Source organism: Galeopterus variegatus, unplaced genomic scaffold, assembly GCF_000696425.1.
Source record: "Galeopterus variegatus unplaced genomic scaffold, G_variegatus-3.0.2 Scaffold2493, whole genome shotgun sequence".
Taxonomy (NCBI): domain Eukaryota; kingdom Metazoa; phylum Chordata; class Mammalia; order Dermoptera; family Cynocephalidae; genus Galeopterus; species Galeopterus variegatus.
In genome coordinates this window covers 129744-143618 of record NW_007728604.1, presented here as the reverse complement: position 1 = coordinate 143618, position 13875 = coordinate 129744, and the positions used below count along the sequence as shown (strand labels likewise).

At 36.8% G+C, this 13875-nt stretch overlaps 1 protein-coding gene across 1 annotated transcript in view; it reads right to left on the bottom strand.

Moving 5' to 3' along the window:
* Nucleotides 1–13875, bottom strand: part of EIF3H (eukaryotic translation initiation factor 3, subunit H) — a 110909-nt gene that overhangs the window by 77205 nt on the left and 19829 nt on the right. The window contains exon 2 of the mRNA XM_008581954.1: nt 556–712. Within this exon, the coding sequence (XP_008580176.1) occupies nt 556–712 (157 nt within the window). The remainder of the gene's footprint in view (nt 1–555; nt 713–13875) is intronic.

Here is a 13875-nt window from a genome sequence, read left to right as displayed (position 1 = left end):
TTTATGTTAATGAGCTTTTCACCACAATAATTTTTTTTTTTAATTATACAGAAAATGAGCCCTGAGAGTTCAAACAAGTGAGAAATTATTTTCAACTAGATTAAAGAAGAAATCTTTCAGGATGTTGAACTCAGCCTTTGGTGTGAGCTTTTAACTATTATAAGCCTCTGTTAACAAAGCCATTACACTTGTAGTACAAAAATGCTTCTAAAATGCTGAAGCTTCTAAAATGCTTAAGGTGTGTCTTCTTTCTGAAGCAAATAGATGAACTCACCTCTTCCTAATCACTGACTGAGAATAGAAGGGAATGGATGTTGGACACACAGTGGTGGTCTGTGTCCACCACAATTTACTTGACAAGCTGATATCATATTGGGAAAGTCAACATCAGCATAGCTCCTATCCAAATTACTACAAATCAGAATCACAAATTCCAAACAAGTAAGGCCAAACTAAATAAATGAAGTTTATGATATAAATCCTCACTTCCCAGAATTTGTGTAATTTTTTCAAGAAACTCAGAAATCAAGTTTATTAGGAGATAAACACCCTTACCTTCATCAAAGTCAGCATCATCCTCTGTGTGCTGGGGGAAAGGAAAGCAGTTGGTAATTTCAAGCCGATCTTCTACAACCAGGCCCAAAAGCACTCCTTGAACAACCTCAGTTCCTTGTCCTTCTTCTTGATAATGTTTGATTATCTTTAATACTACCTAGAAGAAAATACAGAAGGAATCTTAAAGATCATTCTAATTCGTATTTCCTTTATTTCTAAGAAAAAACAAACCATACTAGTGGATTTGCAAAACCAATAGGACTAAACAAATGTCTTATGAATCATACATATCCTTTACCTTTACATAAATAATAAAGCTCCAGGAGTTTGAATATATATCCAAAATGTCCATGTACAGCACTTATGGTCCTTAAGTCAAAGCTCCCCAGAGGTCTGGCATCCAGGAATTCCTTTAGCTAATTCAAGCAATATCTCCTCAACATGAGGCTACTATTGAGGAAATGGTCCTGTTAACAGGAAGATAACCTCCTGAGATAGATAATAAAACCATCAATAAGACACAGAGATAGGGACTGGCCAGTTAGCTCAGCTGTTTTGAGCATGGTACTCTAGGATCCAGGGTTCAATCCCTGGATCAGTGCAGTTGCCAAAAACAAAAACAAAAAAGACAGAGATAAAGACCTCAATTATCCGGACATTTGAAAGCAGAACCTTCTATCAAATTCTCATTTTCCTTCTTGTACAAAGCGTTAGTCAGATGATTTAACAGGAACATGTATCCAACAAGAATCTGGTTAGTAACAGAGAACACAAAGAGAACCTATTCTCCAGCACTACTGGGTTTTCCTTAACCATAAGGATACACTAAGTAACCTCTAATGTAATAATCACTCTCTTCTTTAATATTCCCATAAAGATAAAGGCAGTAACACCATGCATAGTTGAAAAGGCAATTAATTTAAAAGTTCACAATAATAATCATTAATAATTCCTACAACACGGGGTTGTTAATGTATGTAATCTGCTTTGAATAGTACTTAGCAGTTTTCATTAATAGTAGTCATATTAACATTTAATATAAGCCCAAAGCCTGAAGACCTAAAAGGCAACACAGTCTGAAATATAATGAAAAGTTCTCAGAGAGAACTTATTTAAGCCTAAAAATGATACTTTATTACTATTTTATTGACTAGTGGTTCGTTTAAAACAAATACATTATTGATAGAAACAGTAATTAATAATCAGTTAATAACAGGTTACATTTATTGAACATTATCCACCAGACAAGAATCTAATTATTCTACATGTATTACACAATCATGTAATTATCACAACTTAGGAAAAAGGCATTACTATATTCACTTTACAGATAAGAAAACTGAGGCAGAGAGAAATTAAATAAATGGCTAAAGGTCACACATCTAGGAAGTAGTAGAACCAAGATTTAAATCCAGTCAAACTCCAAAGCTGTGTGTATACTTTAGTAACAAGGACATAATTTCATATTAGTAACTCAATTGATAATTAAAATAATGAGTTCGTAATAGACAAGCAGCATAGACTTCATTATGAATAGACCCCAAAAGACTTTACACCAATAAGATACAGAACTCCAAAGGATAGCAAGGAGTCAGCAGGGAAAATAGCTCAGCATAGAAGAACACTAATTGATAAGACTGGCAGACCTTCAAGACTGTGAAATGATGAAAGTGCACAAAACTTACACACTCCTGTATAAAAGACTTCTTGAAAGGCGCAGCAATGGACTTGAAGAGTCATGTAAGTATGGGTATGAGTCCCATCTCCAGTATTTACTAGCTGTGACCTTGAGAAGGCTTTTTAATCTTCCTAAGCCTTAGATTTCTAATTTGCAAAAAGGAGCTGTTTCATAGTATTACTGACATTACTAAAACTGAGATAAAGTACAGAGAGAACTTGGTACAGAGTCTTAGTAAGTGTAAAAACTTACAGCACTTAGTAAGTATTCAACAAAAGATGAATGTCATTGATTTTTGTCAATAAAAAGAAAACAACTATTTAACTCCTATTCAGCATATCTCTCTGCTAAGAACAATTATTTTTACACTTATAAAATAGAACAAGCATGGACAACTAAGGGATAAACCAAACTGATGAGTTATTACAAACAATCCTGCCAGTTCATCTAGATTACCTAGATTCCTGAATACCTGGATACGTAACTCTATTAATGAAATCACTAACCTCCGTGGAAATCAAAGTAAACAAGACATGCTAGAAGACATACAAGTGTTACTTCAAAGAATACCGATGATTAGAACCCAGCATAGTTTCACAAAGAAGCCAGGTCAAAATAACCTTATTTCCTCTTATAAAGAAAGTAGGAATTTTAAAAAAATAATATATTTTTAAACAAGTTATCACAGTTCAAAATATGTTATAGTCTTAACTCTAACAACAGTGAATTCTAAAGGAATTAGTAGGGGTAATGTAACCAAACAGCACATCAGGCTTGATAGGCCTACCAATTAGCCAATGCAATCTTACAACATCAATCGAAGTACAGTGCTCCAAGTGAGAGAAATGATTACTTCACTCTTCATCAATGAACTCTTACATTCAGTTTTTTACAATGACCAAAGAGAAAAGTTACCAATAACAATACCCAAATGAGAGATGGGGAAAGTGCAGTGGTTTGACTATCTTTTAAGACAATCAACATGAGTAAGAATACACAGAAAAGGGTAATTATAACAAAAAGCTTAAAACCCTGTGGTGAGGACCCGTTCAATGAATTGCATTTTTTCTCCAGGCAAGGGACACTCACAAAGAGCATTTTCCAAATAGTGAAGTTACTAGAGGATTAGTCTTACTTTGAAAGGCAAGACCTCAGGAACACAGGTGATAGTTTCAGGAAAGATTGTAATTTTAAGGATGAGTTCTCTCTGGCATTCAAGGCTGTCCGAAATAAAAAGCTTTCAAGAAAAGACTTGGTCACTAAAATAATTTCCAACTCTAATATTTCTGATTTTGCCATTTTAATATTATCTGATGAAATAAAGTACTCAGAAAAACAGAAAGAAAACCATTATTATCAAAGCTAAGCTGACTCATTCTTTATTTTGACATTTTATGGTCTTCCTACTTCCTACATAACACACTAAAACTCTCGATTCTTTAGTTTAAAAAATAATGTGGTGAAAATGCCTTACAAAGTTGAGAGTATGAGTCATTTAGATGTCAAAAGGAAATTCCTGATCAGAACTGACATACAGTTTTTGCTATTAACATAGATAACCAGGAATTGGCTATATATATCAAACGGTTTTTATAGATTAGTAGTGTCTACAAGTGAAACAGAATCCATATTCTGCTCATTGTCTTCCTTCTTAAATGTTCTCATAAAAATGAAGGGATGTTTTACTCACATCTTCAGTATCTAGCACAGGTACTGGAACATAAAAGATACTCAAAATACACTTGCTGAAGGAACAAATGGTAAACATTTATCAATCACCTATGATACGTCCACTAAGTGTCTTACATGCTATGACTCAATCCTCACGACCACCCTATGAAGTCAATTACATTATTTTCCCATTTTACATAAGGAAATAGAGATAACCTGACAGGGAATTATTAAATGAGGGAGGTGAGATCTGAATTCTGAATCCAAAGCACTTTAAATAACTTTACAATAACTGAGTAATTTTAGGTGCACCAAAGATGTTTATAAGATGCAGTGTCAATAGCTCTAGCACAAGTCCCTGTAACTAAAGCTGTAGAAGCATGGAGTAGGAAAAACTTAGTGTAGAGCTACAGGACCAGGCAGCAAAAGGCTGTGAGAGAAAAGGCTGGTGGTCAAATTGTCATACCCTGGTCAATGAAAGTCAAGCAGCATCAACAGGAAACCTGCTAGTAGTTGCAAGAATGCAATACAGTTTTTAATCTTTAGCAACATTATTCTTCCAGGCCACAAGATGGGAATGTTCCCAAACAAATGTCCTGTTTCAGTCATGCTCACCCGTCTCATTTTCTCTCAATCCAACCAACCATATGCCTCTGTCTATAAAACTGTGCTAATATATTTTTTAATTAACCCTGTTTATTGATGTCATGCTCCCTGTTCTTACTTTTAAAAACAGATACATGGAAAACTGAACAGTTCTCCAAAACAAAAACATACTCCTATATTATATCTCATTTATGCATATCACAAATGATCCCATGTACTAAGAAGACCCTCTATCACTTTTTCTCAACTTAGCAAAATGACCTGAGGAGCTTTTCTACATAAATGAAAAGGGGTCCTCATTCTGATAAATATTAGAGCCATCTGGAGAACTTTAAAACATACTGATGTCTGAACCTACTCCCTGATTCAGTTAACTTATCTGGTATCTGGACTGGGTTCCTATATTGGGTTTAGGGGGTTTTGTTTCTTTCTTTGTTCACTCCAGGTGATTCTAACACAATACTTCATTCTCACTTTTAATGAAGTAGTATGGCCCAGCCTCCCTTTGTTATTGTTTTGTTCTAACTCCTCAGGTGGCTGCAGTGCACACTACTGGTTAAACTACATGTTGCCTTTCCTGTTTTGAGATTCCCCATGTTGCTGAAAAGTGATGACACTGAGAAACACAGACCCAAAACTGAACATTTTATGCATAAAAACATAAATATCACTCCTAATAAGAAGAACTCAAGCTCTATGTGGAAGATCTCTACAGAGTAAAAATCAGAGGGAAGATAACACCAGCAACCCATCTTAGAAGCATTCAAGTTTTCTGTGGCACAATAAGACCTACACACATGGCTTGACCCCACATTCAAGACTGTTATTGACATAACATTCAAGTACTGACTAGGGGTTTTTTTATCCTATAAATTACTGGGTAAATGAGGATTCTTCTATAAATTATGCCTCAATGGATGGAAGCAAACTGGCCAGCAGAAACCTAAATTACCAAATTCTTCTACACCTTCTGAACTTTGTCACATTCTGGGTCTAAGTGCCTAACCTTACTTGATTTGCTCTGCACGATAAGTACTGTTCTCTGAATAGGTCACTTGTCTCTAAAACTCTCTCTTAGATATCTAAAGTTTGCACAATCTGAAGTTGGTTGGATCTTAGCAAGGAATACCAACCTACAAGATAGTAAACAGATGTCCTGTCTGCTGAAATTACTCTAAAGAGAATAGTTGTGTCTACTATAGTTTATTATTCAGTGCAGGCTATTTAAAAAAGCAAAGCAGACTATTATGTAATCTCTAATACTATTTTTAAAGTGTTCAGCTTTAAAACAAAAAAATTAAAACCTAATTTTAGTCCAAAAGTCTAAAAGCAACAAAAGATTTAACCTCTAAGACAGAAATATTCTCAATATTATAGGGCAAAATATAATTACCAATCTATTAGTATTATAAGTTAATTATATATTAATTAAATCTAGTATAAATTAATTACACTAGAAATCAAAAAACTAAAAACTGTAAAGTTATGAACAATGCATAGAAATGTCCACACTTCCTAAAAAGGAAGATTAGCAGAATCTCTAAGACCTCCCTATTAAAATCTATCAAAAATTTTCAATGACATACCAGGATATTATAGTTGAAACTGACCAAAATTAAGATTATGCTTTTTGATGAACTAGAATAATTTTCTATCAAAAATGATGGCTGCAAAAAACAGTACTACAGAAAGATTTGGAATCTTTCTGCACAGAATCACCAGGCTTCTGTTATTTTGACTCCCTTCATTCACTCATTCACCTAGATATTTATTGACTTATAAGGCCAGTCGCCTCTGCCAAGCCCTGGGAATATAATACTAAATCAAACACATAAGGTCTTTACCTACATGGGACTAATATTTTTAGAACACTAAGTTTCAAAAACAGTTTTGCTACATTCTCACACTGAGATAGGGTGACCCCCACTTTCGTAACATATGTTTTACATTTATGTAAATTTCACACGTCTGTGAAAATGCTTGCTGTGTGGCAAGGTAGATAGAATTGCTTAAAAAATGTTGTTGTTTAAAAATCCCCCTCGGCTCTTTGGCCCCCTCTTGATAGAAGTTAAAAGCTAAATATTAGTCTGCACTTAGAGAAGTTTGAATTTCTTTTTTTTTTTTTAATTCCTTTTTATCTTTTTTACTGACCGGTAACGGGATCGCAACCCTCGGTGTCGCGCCCGTACCGGGGACCAGCAACAGGATCGCAACCCTCGGTGTTGCACCCGCGCCGCGCTCAGCCAGTGAGCGGGAACGAGTCTCCACATGGGATCCGAACCCTCGGTGGGAGCGCCGCCGCGCTCCCAAGCGGCACACTCTCCAGTGCGCCACCGGGCCGGCCCAAGTTTGAATTTCTTTGATGTTCCGCACCCAAGCTGCCCCTGAGCGATTAACCTTTTTTACTGACCGGTAACGGGATCGCAACCCTCGGTGTCGCGCCCGTACCGGGGACCAGCAACAGGATCGCAACCCTCGGTGTTGCACCCGCGCCGCGCTCAGCCAGTGAGCGGGAACGAGTCTCCACATGGGATCCGAACCCTCGGTGGGAGCGCCGCCGCGCTCCCAAGCGGCACACTCTCCAGTGCGCCACCGGGCCGGCCCAAGTTTGAATTTCTTTGATGTTCCGCACCCAAGCTGCCCCTGAGCGATTAACCTGCTTGTTTCAGCTTCTGTTATCAGCTTACACTAGGCCTCCCCAAACCCCCTCCTCATGTCAGGAGGGTATATGTAACTATATGATAACTATAAGTGTGTGACTGTTTGATAACTCTAATTGTGTGACTCATGTAAAAATGTGCCTTTAAAAAGACCTCTTAAACTTAAACTCAGGGCTGTTTCCTTCCAAGACATTCTTGGAGGGACAGTCGCCAGCCGGCCAATAAGAACTCCCTTTTAAATTCTCAATTGGGTATTCTGGTTCCTTTTCTGTTCGGCAGCCACACAACAACACGACACTAATGATACCAGATGTGTGGGTTTATTCCACACCCAGGAAGTCTTCAATTCTCTAAACACCAGCTGGGTATCTAACAATTTAATTCAATTCGGACAATATCTAACTGGAGTTAGTGTCAGATCCCAGAAATCAAGAGCTTGCTTCCACATGACTACCCCCGCTTCAGATGCCAGTGCCAAGTCCAGGCCTCCAGTACCTCTGACCAAAAAGCTATACATCAGGGGTTCACAAAAAACCTTCCTTGGGTTCAATAACTTGCTGAAATGGCTCACAGAACTCAGGGAAAAACTTTACCTACATTTGCCCGTTTATTACAAAGGATACTATAAAGGATACAGATGAACAGCCATATGAAGAATTGCATAGGGCAAGGTATTGGGTGAGGACAGAGCTTTTCCAGGCCTGCCACCCTCACGGCTCCTGTGAGTGTTCAGAAATCTGAAAGTTCACCAAATCTTGTTCAAGATGATTTTTTTATAGAGCTTAATCTCCAGCCCATCCACTCCCCATCCCAGAAGTCAATTCAAACCCTCTAATCACCAGGGTCATTCAGGTGGACCAGCCCTATCTGAGGCAATCTAGAGGCCCCACCCTAAATCACCTCATTAGCATAAACCCAAGTGTGATCAAAAATGCCATTATGAATACCAAAAGACACCTCAATAAGTAAATTCTAAGGGTTTTAAGAGCTCTGTGACAGGAACCAGGAACAAGACCAAACAGATTTTATATTATACCACAGGGCCCTTAAAAATTAAGAACTCTTGGGCCGGCCTGGTGGCGCACTCGGTAGAGTGCAGCGCTTGGGAGCACGGCGGCGCTCCCACCAAGGGTTCGGATCCCATATAGAGACCGGTCCGCTCACTGGTTGAGCGCGGTGTGGGCGCGACACCGAGGGTTGCGATCCCGTTGCCGGCTGCGGTACGGGCGCGACACCGAGGGTTGCGATCCCGTTACTGGTCACAAAAAAAGACAAAAAGGAAAAAAAAAATTAAGAACTCTTTAAAAAGTTAAAAAATCTTTAAAAAACTATTGAGGACTCCAAAGAACATTTATATTGATAACTACATATCAGAAATTCAAATCAAGAAATGTTCAAACTATTTAATTCTCTTAAAAATAACAACAAATATGTTACATGCTACCATAAAGCCATTTTTACGAAAAAATAACTATTTTCCAGACAAAAAAGTTAATCAACATGTAAGAGCCTGAACAGAAGCAACTCCGTTTTGTTAAACCTTTAAATTTAAAAACATGTTCTCTCCTGTAACCCAAACCACATAACCTGCAGCTAACTGCCAGAACACAATGACTCTTGCCCTCACATTGTATACAAATAGAGGGAAAATTATTAAGGTGGTTATTCTTTACTAGCTTATTAACCTGATCTTATTTGAGAATAACAGGAACTGAACCCACCGGGAATGAAGGATGATGCTGGTCAACTCATGCCCAGGAAGTTCCTTAACGATTATCTGAAACACTCAAGCACGTCTGCACGTCCCCACTTGGTCACTCACTATGAATCAACTTTCCACCCCAGACCCCTATAAAACCCTTTGGCAAAACTGGGAGAGGCAAGATGGTCTTTGAGACATAAGTCCACATTGCCCCAAACTGTCGGCTTCCTGATTAAAGGTTACCTTTCATTTCACCAACACTTGTCTCTCAATTACTGGCTATTGAGCGGCCAGCAAACATACCTTTGGGGGTCTCAGTAACAAGGATACAAAACATTTTCAAAAAATGTTTTTAATCAGGATAGAAGAATCACATTGTTTTACATTTATGTAAATTTTAATGCCTGGTTTTATAGAAGACAAATGGATTATCCCATCTGCTTTCTCATTCAATCTTTTACGATATCACATATCACATAGCATCTGGAAACCACCATCAAACATTTGTTTAATAATTAGAGTAAACATGGCAAATTATGTATTATTATGAAAATAGTTTTGACCTTGGAAATGCTCTAAAAGGGTGCCCCAAATCCTAAAACTTTAAAAAATACTATTCTATGGGGCTGGCCAGTCAGCTTACTTGGGAGAGCATGTTACCAAAGTCAATGTTTCGGATCCTGGTACTGGCCAGACACTAACTAACTAAACTAACTAACTAACTAACTAACTAAATAAATAAATAAATAAATAAATAAATAAATAAATAAATAAATAAATAAAAATAAATAAAAATAAATAAATAAATAAATAAATAATAGAAAAAAAAGTATGCTCTTCTTAAAAACAAAAACAAAAAAAGAAATGCCATGCTAGGATAACATTTAAGAAAGTTAACATGATTACAGGTTGTGGAAAGTGCTATGATGAAAAAAAAGGGGCAGGGGGCTGGCAGATTACCTGCGCTGGTTAGAGTGCCACGTTCAAACACCAAGGTCAAGGGTTAAGATCCCTGTACTGACCAGTGCCAAAAAAAAAAAAAAATCAAGAAAAAAGGAGGGTGAATATAATAAGAAGGGACAGGAGGTACCCTTAACTAGGGGGATCCAGGAAATGTCTCTATGAGAGGACACCTGAGCAGAAAACTGAAGAACAAACAATTGGTCCTATGAAGGACCTGGGTAAAGAGAATACTTGACAACTATGGATTTTAAATCTTTTAAATAAAAACATTAATATTTACTTTTCATAAAGTATACAAGTTGTATTTTAGGGGAACAAAAAGGCCTAAAGATGGATGAACACTGGTACTAGTTCATGTTTTTACTAATAAGCACAATCTATGGGCAGAAAGAGTTATATCTAAATGTAAATAACATTACATAATTCAAGACTACCAATTTCATATAATTTTTGTTAATGAATTATGAAATAATATGTTAAGGAAATCCTTCCAGCAACAGTTTACCAAGGCTATTAATCTGCAGTATTACCAGTGTCAGGGTCCATTGTATGATAAACACACATCTATAAAGCTAACTCCAAAATTCCTCTAATAAAGGTAGCAACTCTAATAAAGTTTGGAGGTAAAACAAAAATCATTTAAGAAACATATTTGGGACTTTCAGGCCTGGCAATATGCTAGTTTGAAGTACCTCAACCCCCTCTACTCAAAAAGGTACATGCAGAAATGCTGGACAAACTGTGTTTTTATTTTTTATGCATTGACAGCTGGCCAGTACAAGGATCAAACTTCAGACCTTGGTGTTATCAGCACCACAGCCCTGTGTTTTTAAAAAGTCTAAACGCACAACCAAGCTAAATGAGGAATCTCACAACCAGAGCATTGACCCTGTGAGTTAATACAGCAATACCCAAAGGTACATTGACCTAGGTATAACCCCGAAGAGTTAGGAGCTGAGTTGTAACCCAATCTCTTTCCCTTGGACAGGAGATGGGGTCTTGAACTTGTCTGAGTCAGGGAAGGGAAAATTAAGACTTTCTAAAAAGCTTGAAATCCATGAAAATTGCTAGTGGGAAGGCAGAAAACAGTAATTACGGTATCTTACAGTTAAGCAGAAACCTACTATGACTCAAATATCTATTCCTAGGAATCTACCCCAAAGAAATAAAAACATTCATCCACACAGACATGTTCACAAACGTTCGTAGTAGTATTCTTTGTAATAGCCAAAAACCAGAAGCAATCTAAAGGGCCACCAAATGCAGATGAATAAACAAACTGCAGTATATCCATTCCATAGAATACTACTTAGCAGTAAAACAGAACAAAATATTAATACACACAACAGGGAAGAATATCAGAAACATGGAGAGTGAAAAAAGTCAAACAAAATACTATGTACTATATGATTTCACTTACATCAATTCTAGAAAAGCTGAAACAGTAGTGACAGAAAGCTGTGAAGTGGATGCCTGTGCCCAAGGTGAGGAGGTGGATACTGACTGCAGAAGGGCACCAGGGAACTCTTCAGGGTGAAGGAATTATTCAAAATCTTGATTGTATGGGGGCTGTACAATTGTTTACAATTACTAAAGTTCATCAAACTGTACATTTAAGATGAGTGAATTTTATTGTGTATAAATAAAACTTTAACTTAAAAAAACTGGGGGGCCAGCCCGGTGGCGCACTGGATAAGTGCGCCGCTTGGGAAGCACGGCGGCGCTCCCGCCCGAGGGTTCGGATCCCACATACAGACCGGTTCCCGCTCACTGGCTGAGCGAGGCGCGGGGGCAACACCGAGGGTTGCAATCCCGTTGCCGGTCCCCGGTCCGGGGGCAACACCGAGGGTTGTGATCCGTTGCCGGACACGGAAAAAGACAAAAGACAAAAAAAAATAAAAAAACTGTACACACTTTAAAAAGTCTGACGAAGAAACAATTTATATATGCACTGACTCCCAATTTTACTCAGTTTCAGAGTTCAAAAATCCAAAGAGCTAGACTAAGAACCATAACTATATCCCCATATTATGTATGATATAAAATACATATAAGTCAAGTTTATAATAAGCCTAGGTCAAGAACAGATTAAACTGTATTGTTTTAGAAGACAGAGTATAATACTTAGAACTTTTCTGTTACTTTAAAGTACCTTGGAATTTAATGAGATTATTTAGGTAAGGAATAGATAATCTGTTTCTAGGAAAACCTGCTTATGTAAATTCACCAAAGAAATTAGATAAATGTTAAAATAGTTGCCTCCCTCCACACAAAAAGACATGGCTAAAAAAAAAAAAAAACCATACTACCCAAAATTCTACATCAAAAAGTATACTTCTTAGAGTGTACAAGCCCTAAAACCAACATTCAAACCTGAAGGCCAAAGATGAACTTAAAGAAATCCATGAACCTCTTAAAATCATCAACGATAAATATTTTGTGTCTATGTACTTAAAGGCATTTTCCAGGAAAAAACCCTTTGGCATTTGTCGAATTCCCTAAGAGGACCATGATGCCCCAAAAGTTAGAAAAGTTTAAAAAAATAATAGTAATAAAACCTACTATATAGATACATTATATGTCTACATGAACAAGAATGGTATGGAAGGATGTACCTTTTCCTTTCTGAATTTGTGTTATTTACTTAATTATAATAAGCATGTACTTGTTTTTAGTTCAAAAACATCAAATAAAAAAATTAAAGGAAAAGATCTTTAAATTACAGCAATTACTGTGACTTACTGTGTGGAGTTCCATAAAATAAAACAAACTAATCTTTTTGACAGTGCTACTGAATTAACAGAATGATGCAGACATAAAGCACGGCGGCGCTCCCGCCCGAGGGTTCGGATCCCACATACAGACCGGTTCCCGCTCACTGGCTGAGCGAGGCGCGGGGGCAACACCGAGGGTTGCAATCCCGTTGCCGGTCCCCGGTCCGGGGGCAACACTGAGGGTTGTGATCCGTTGCCGGACACGGAAAAAGACAAAAGACAAAAAAAAATAAAAAAACTGTACACACTTTAAAAAGTCTGACGAAGAAACAATTTATATATGCACTGACTCCCAATTTTACTCAGTTTCAGAGTTCAAAAATCCAAAGAGCTAGACTAAGAACCATAACTATATCCCCATATTATGTATGATATAAAATACATATAAGTCAAGTTTATAATAAGCCTAGGTCAAGAACAGATTAAACTGTATTGTTTTAGAAGACAGAGTATAATACTTAGAACTTTTCTGTTACTTTAAAGTACCTTGGAATTTAATGAGATTATTTAGGTAAGGAATAGATAATCTGTTTCTAGGAAAACCTGCTTATGTAAATTCACCAAAGAAATTAGATAAATGTTAAAATAGTTGCCTCCCTCCACACAAAAAGACATGGCTAAAAAAAAAAAAAAAACCATACTACCCAAAATTCTACATCAAAAAGTATACTTCTTAGAGTGTACAAGCCCTAAAACCAACATTCAAACCTGAAGGCCAAAGATGAACTTAAAGAAATCCATGAACCTCTTAAAATCATCAACGATAAATATTTTGTGTCTATGTACTTAAAGGCATTTTCCAGGAAAAAACCCTTTGGCATTTGTCGAATTCCCTAAGAGGACCATGATGCCCCAAAAGTTAGAAAAGTTTAAAAAAATAATAGTAATAAAACCTACTATATAGATACATTATATGTCTACATGAACAAGAATGGTATGGAAGGATGTACCTTTTCCTTTCTGAATTTGTGTTATTTACTTAATTATAATAAGCATGTACTTGTTTTTAGTTCAAAAACATCAAATAAAAAAATTAAAGGAAAAGATCTTTAAATTACAGCAATTACTGTGACTTACTGTGTGGAGTTCCATAAAATAAAACAAACTAATCTTTTTGACAGTGCTACTGAATTAACAGAATGATGCAGACATAATATGTCTTGATTTTAGCATGCTCCTTTGAGTATGTTAGGAAAATATGGGCTGAAAAAGAAACAATTAACAGAGCTAAAAGACAACCAACAGAGTGGGAGAAAATATTTGCAA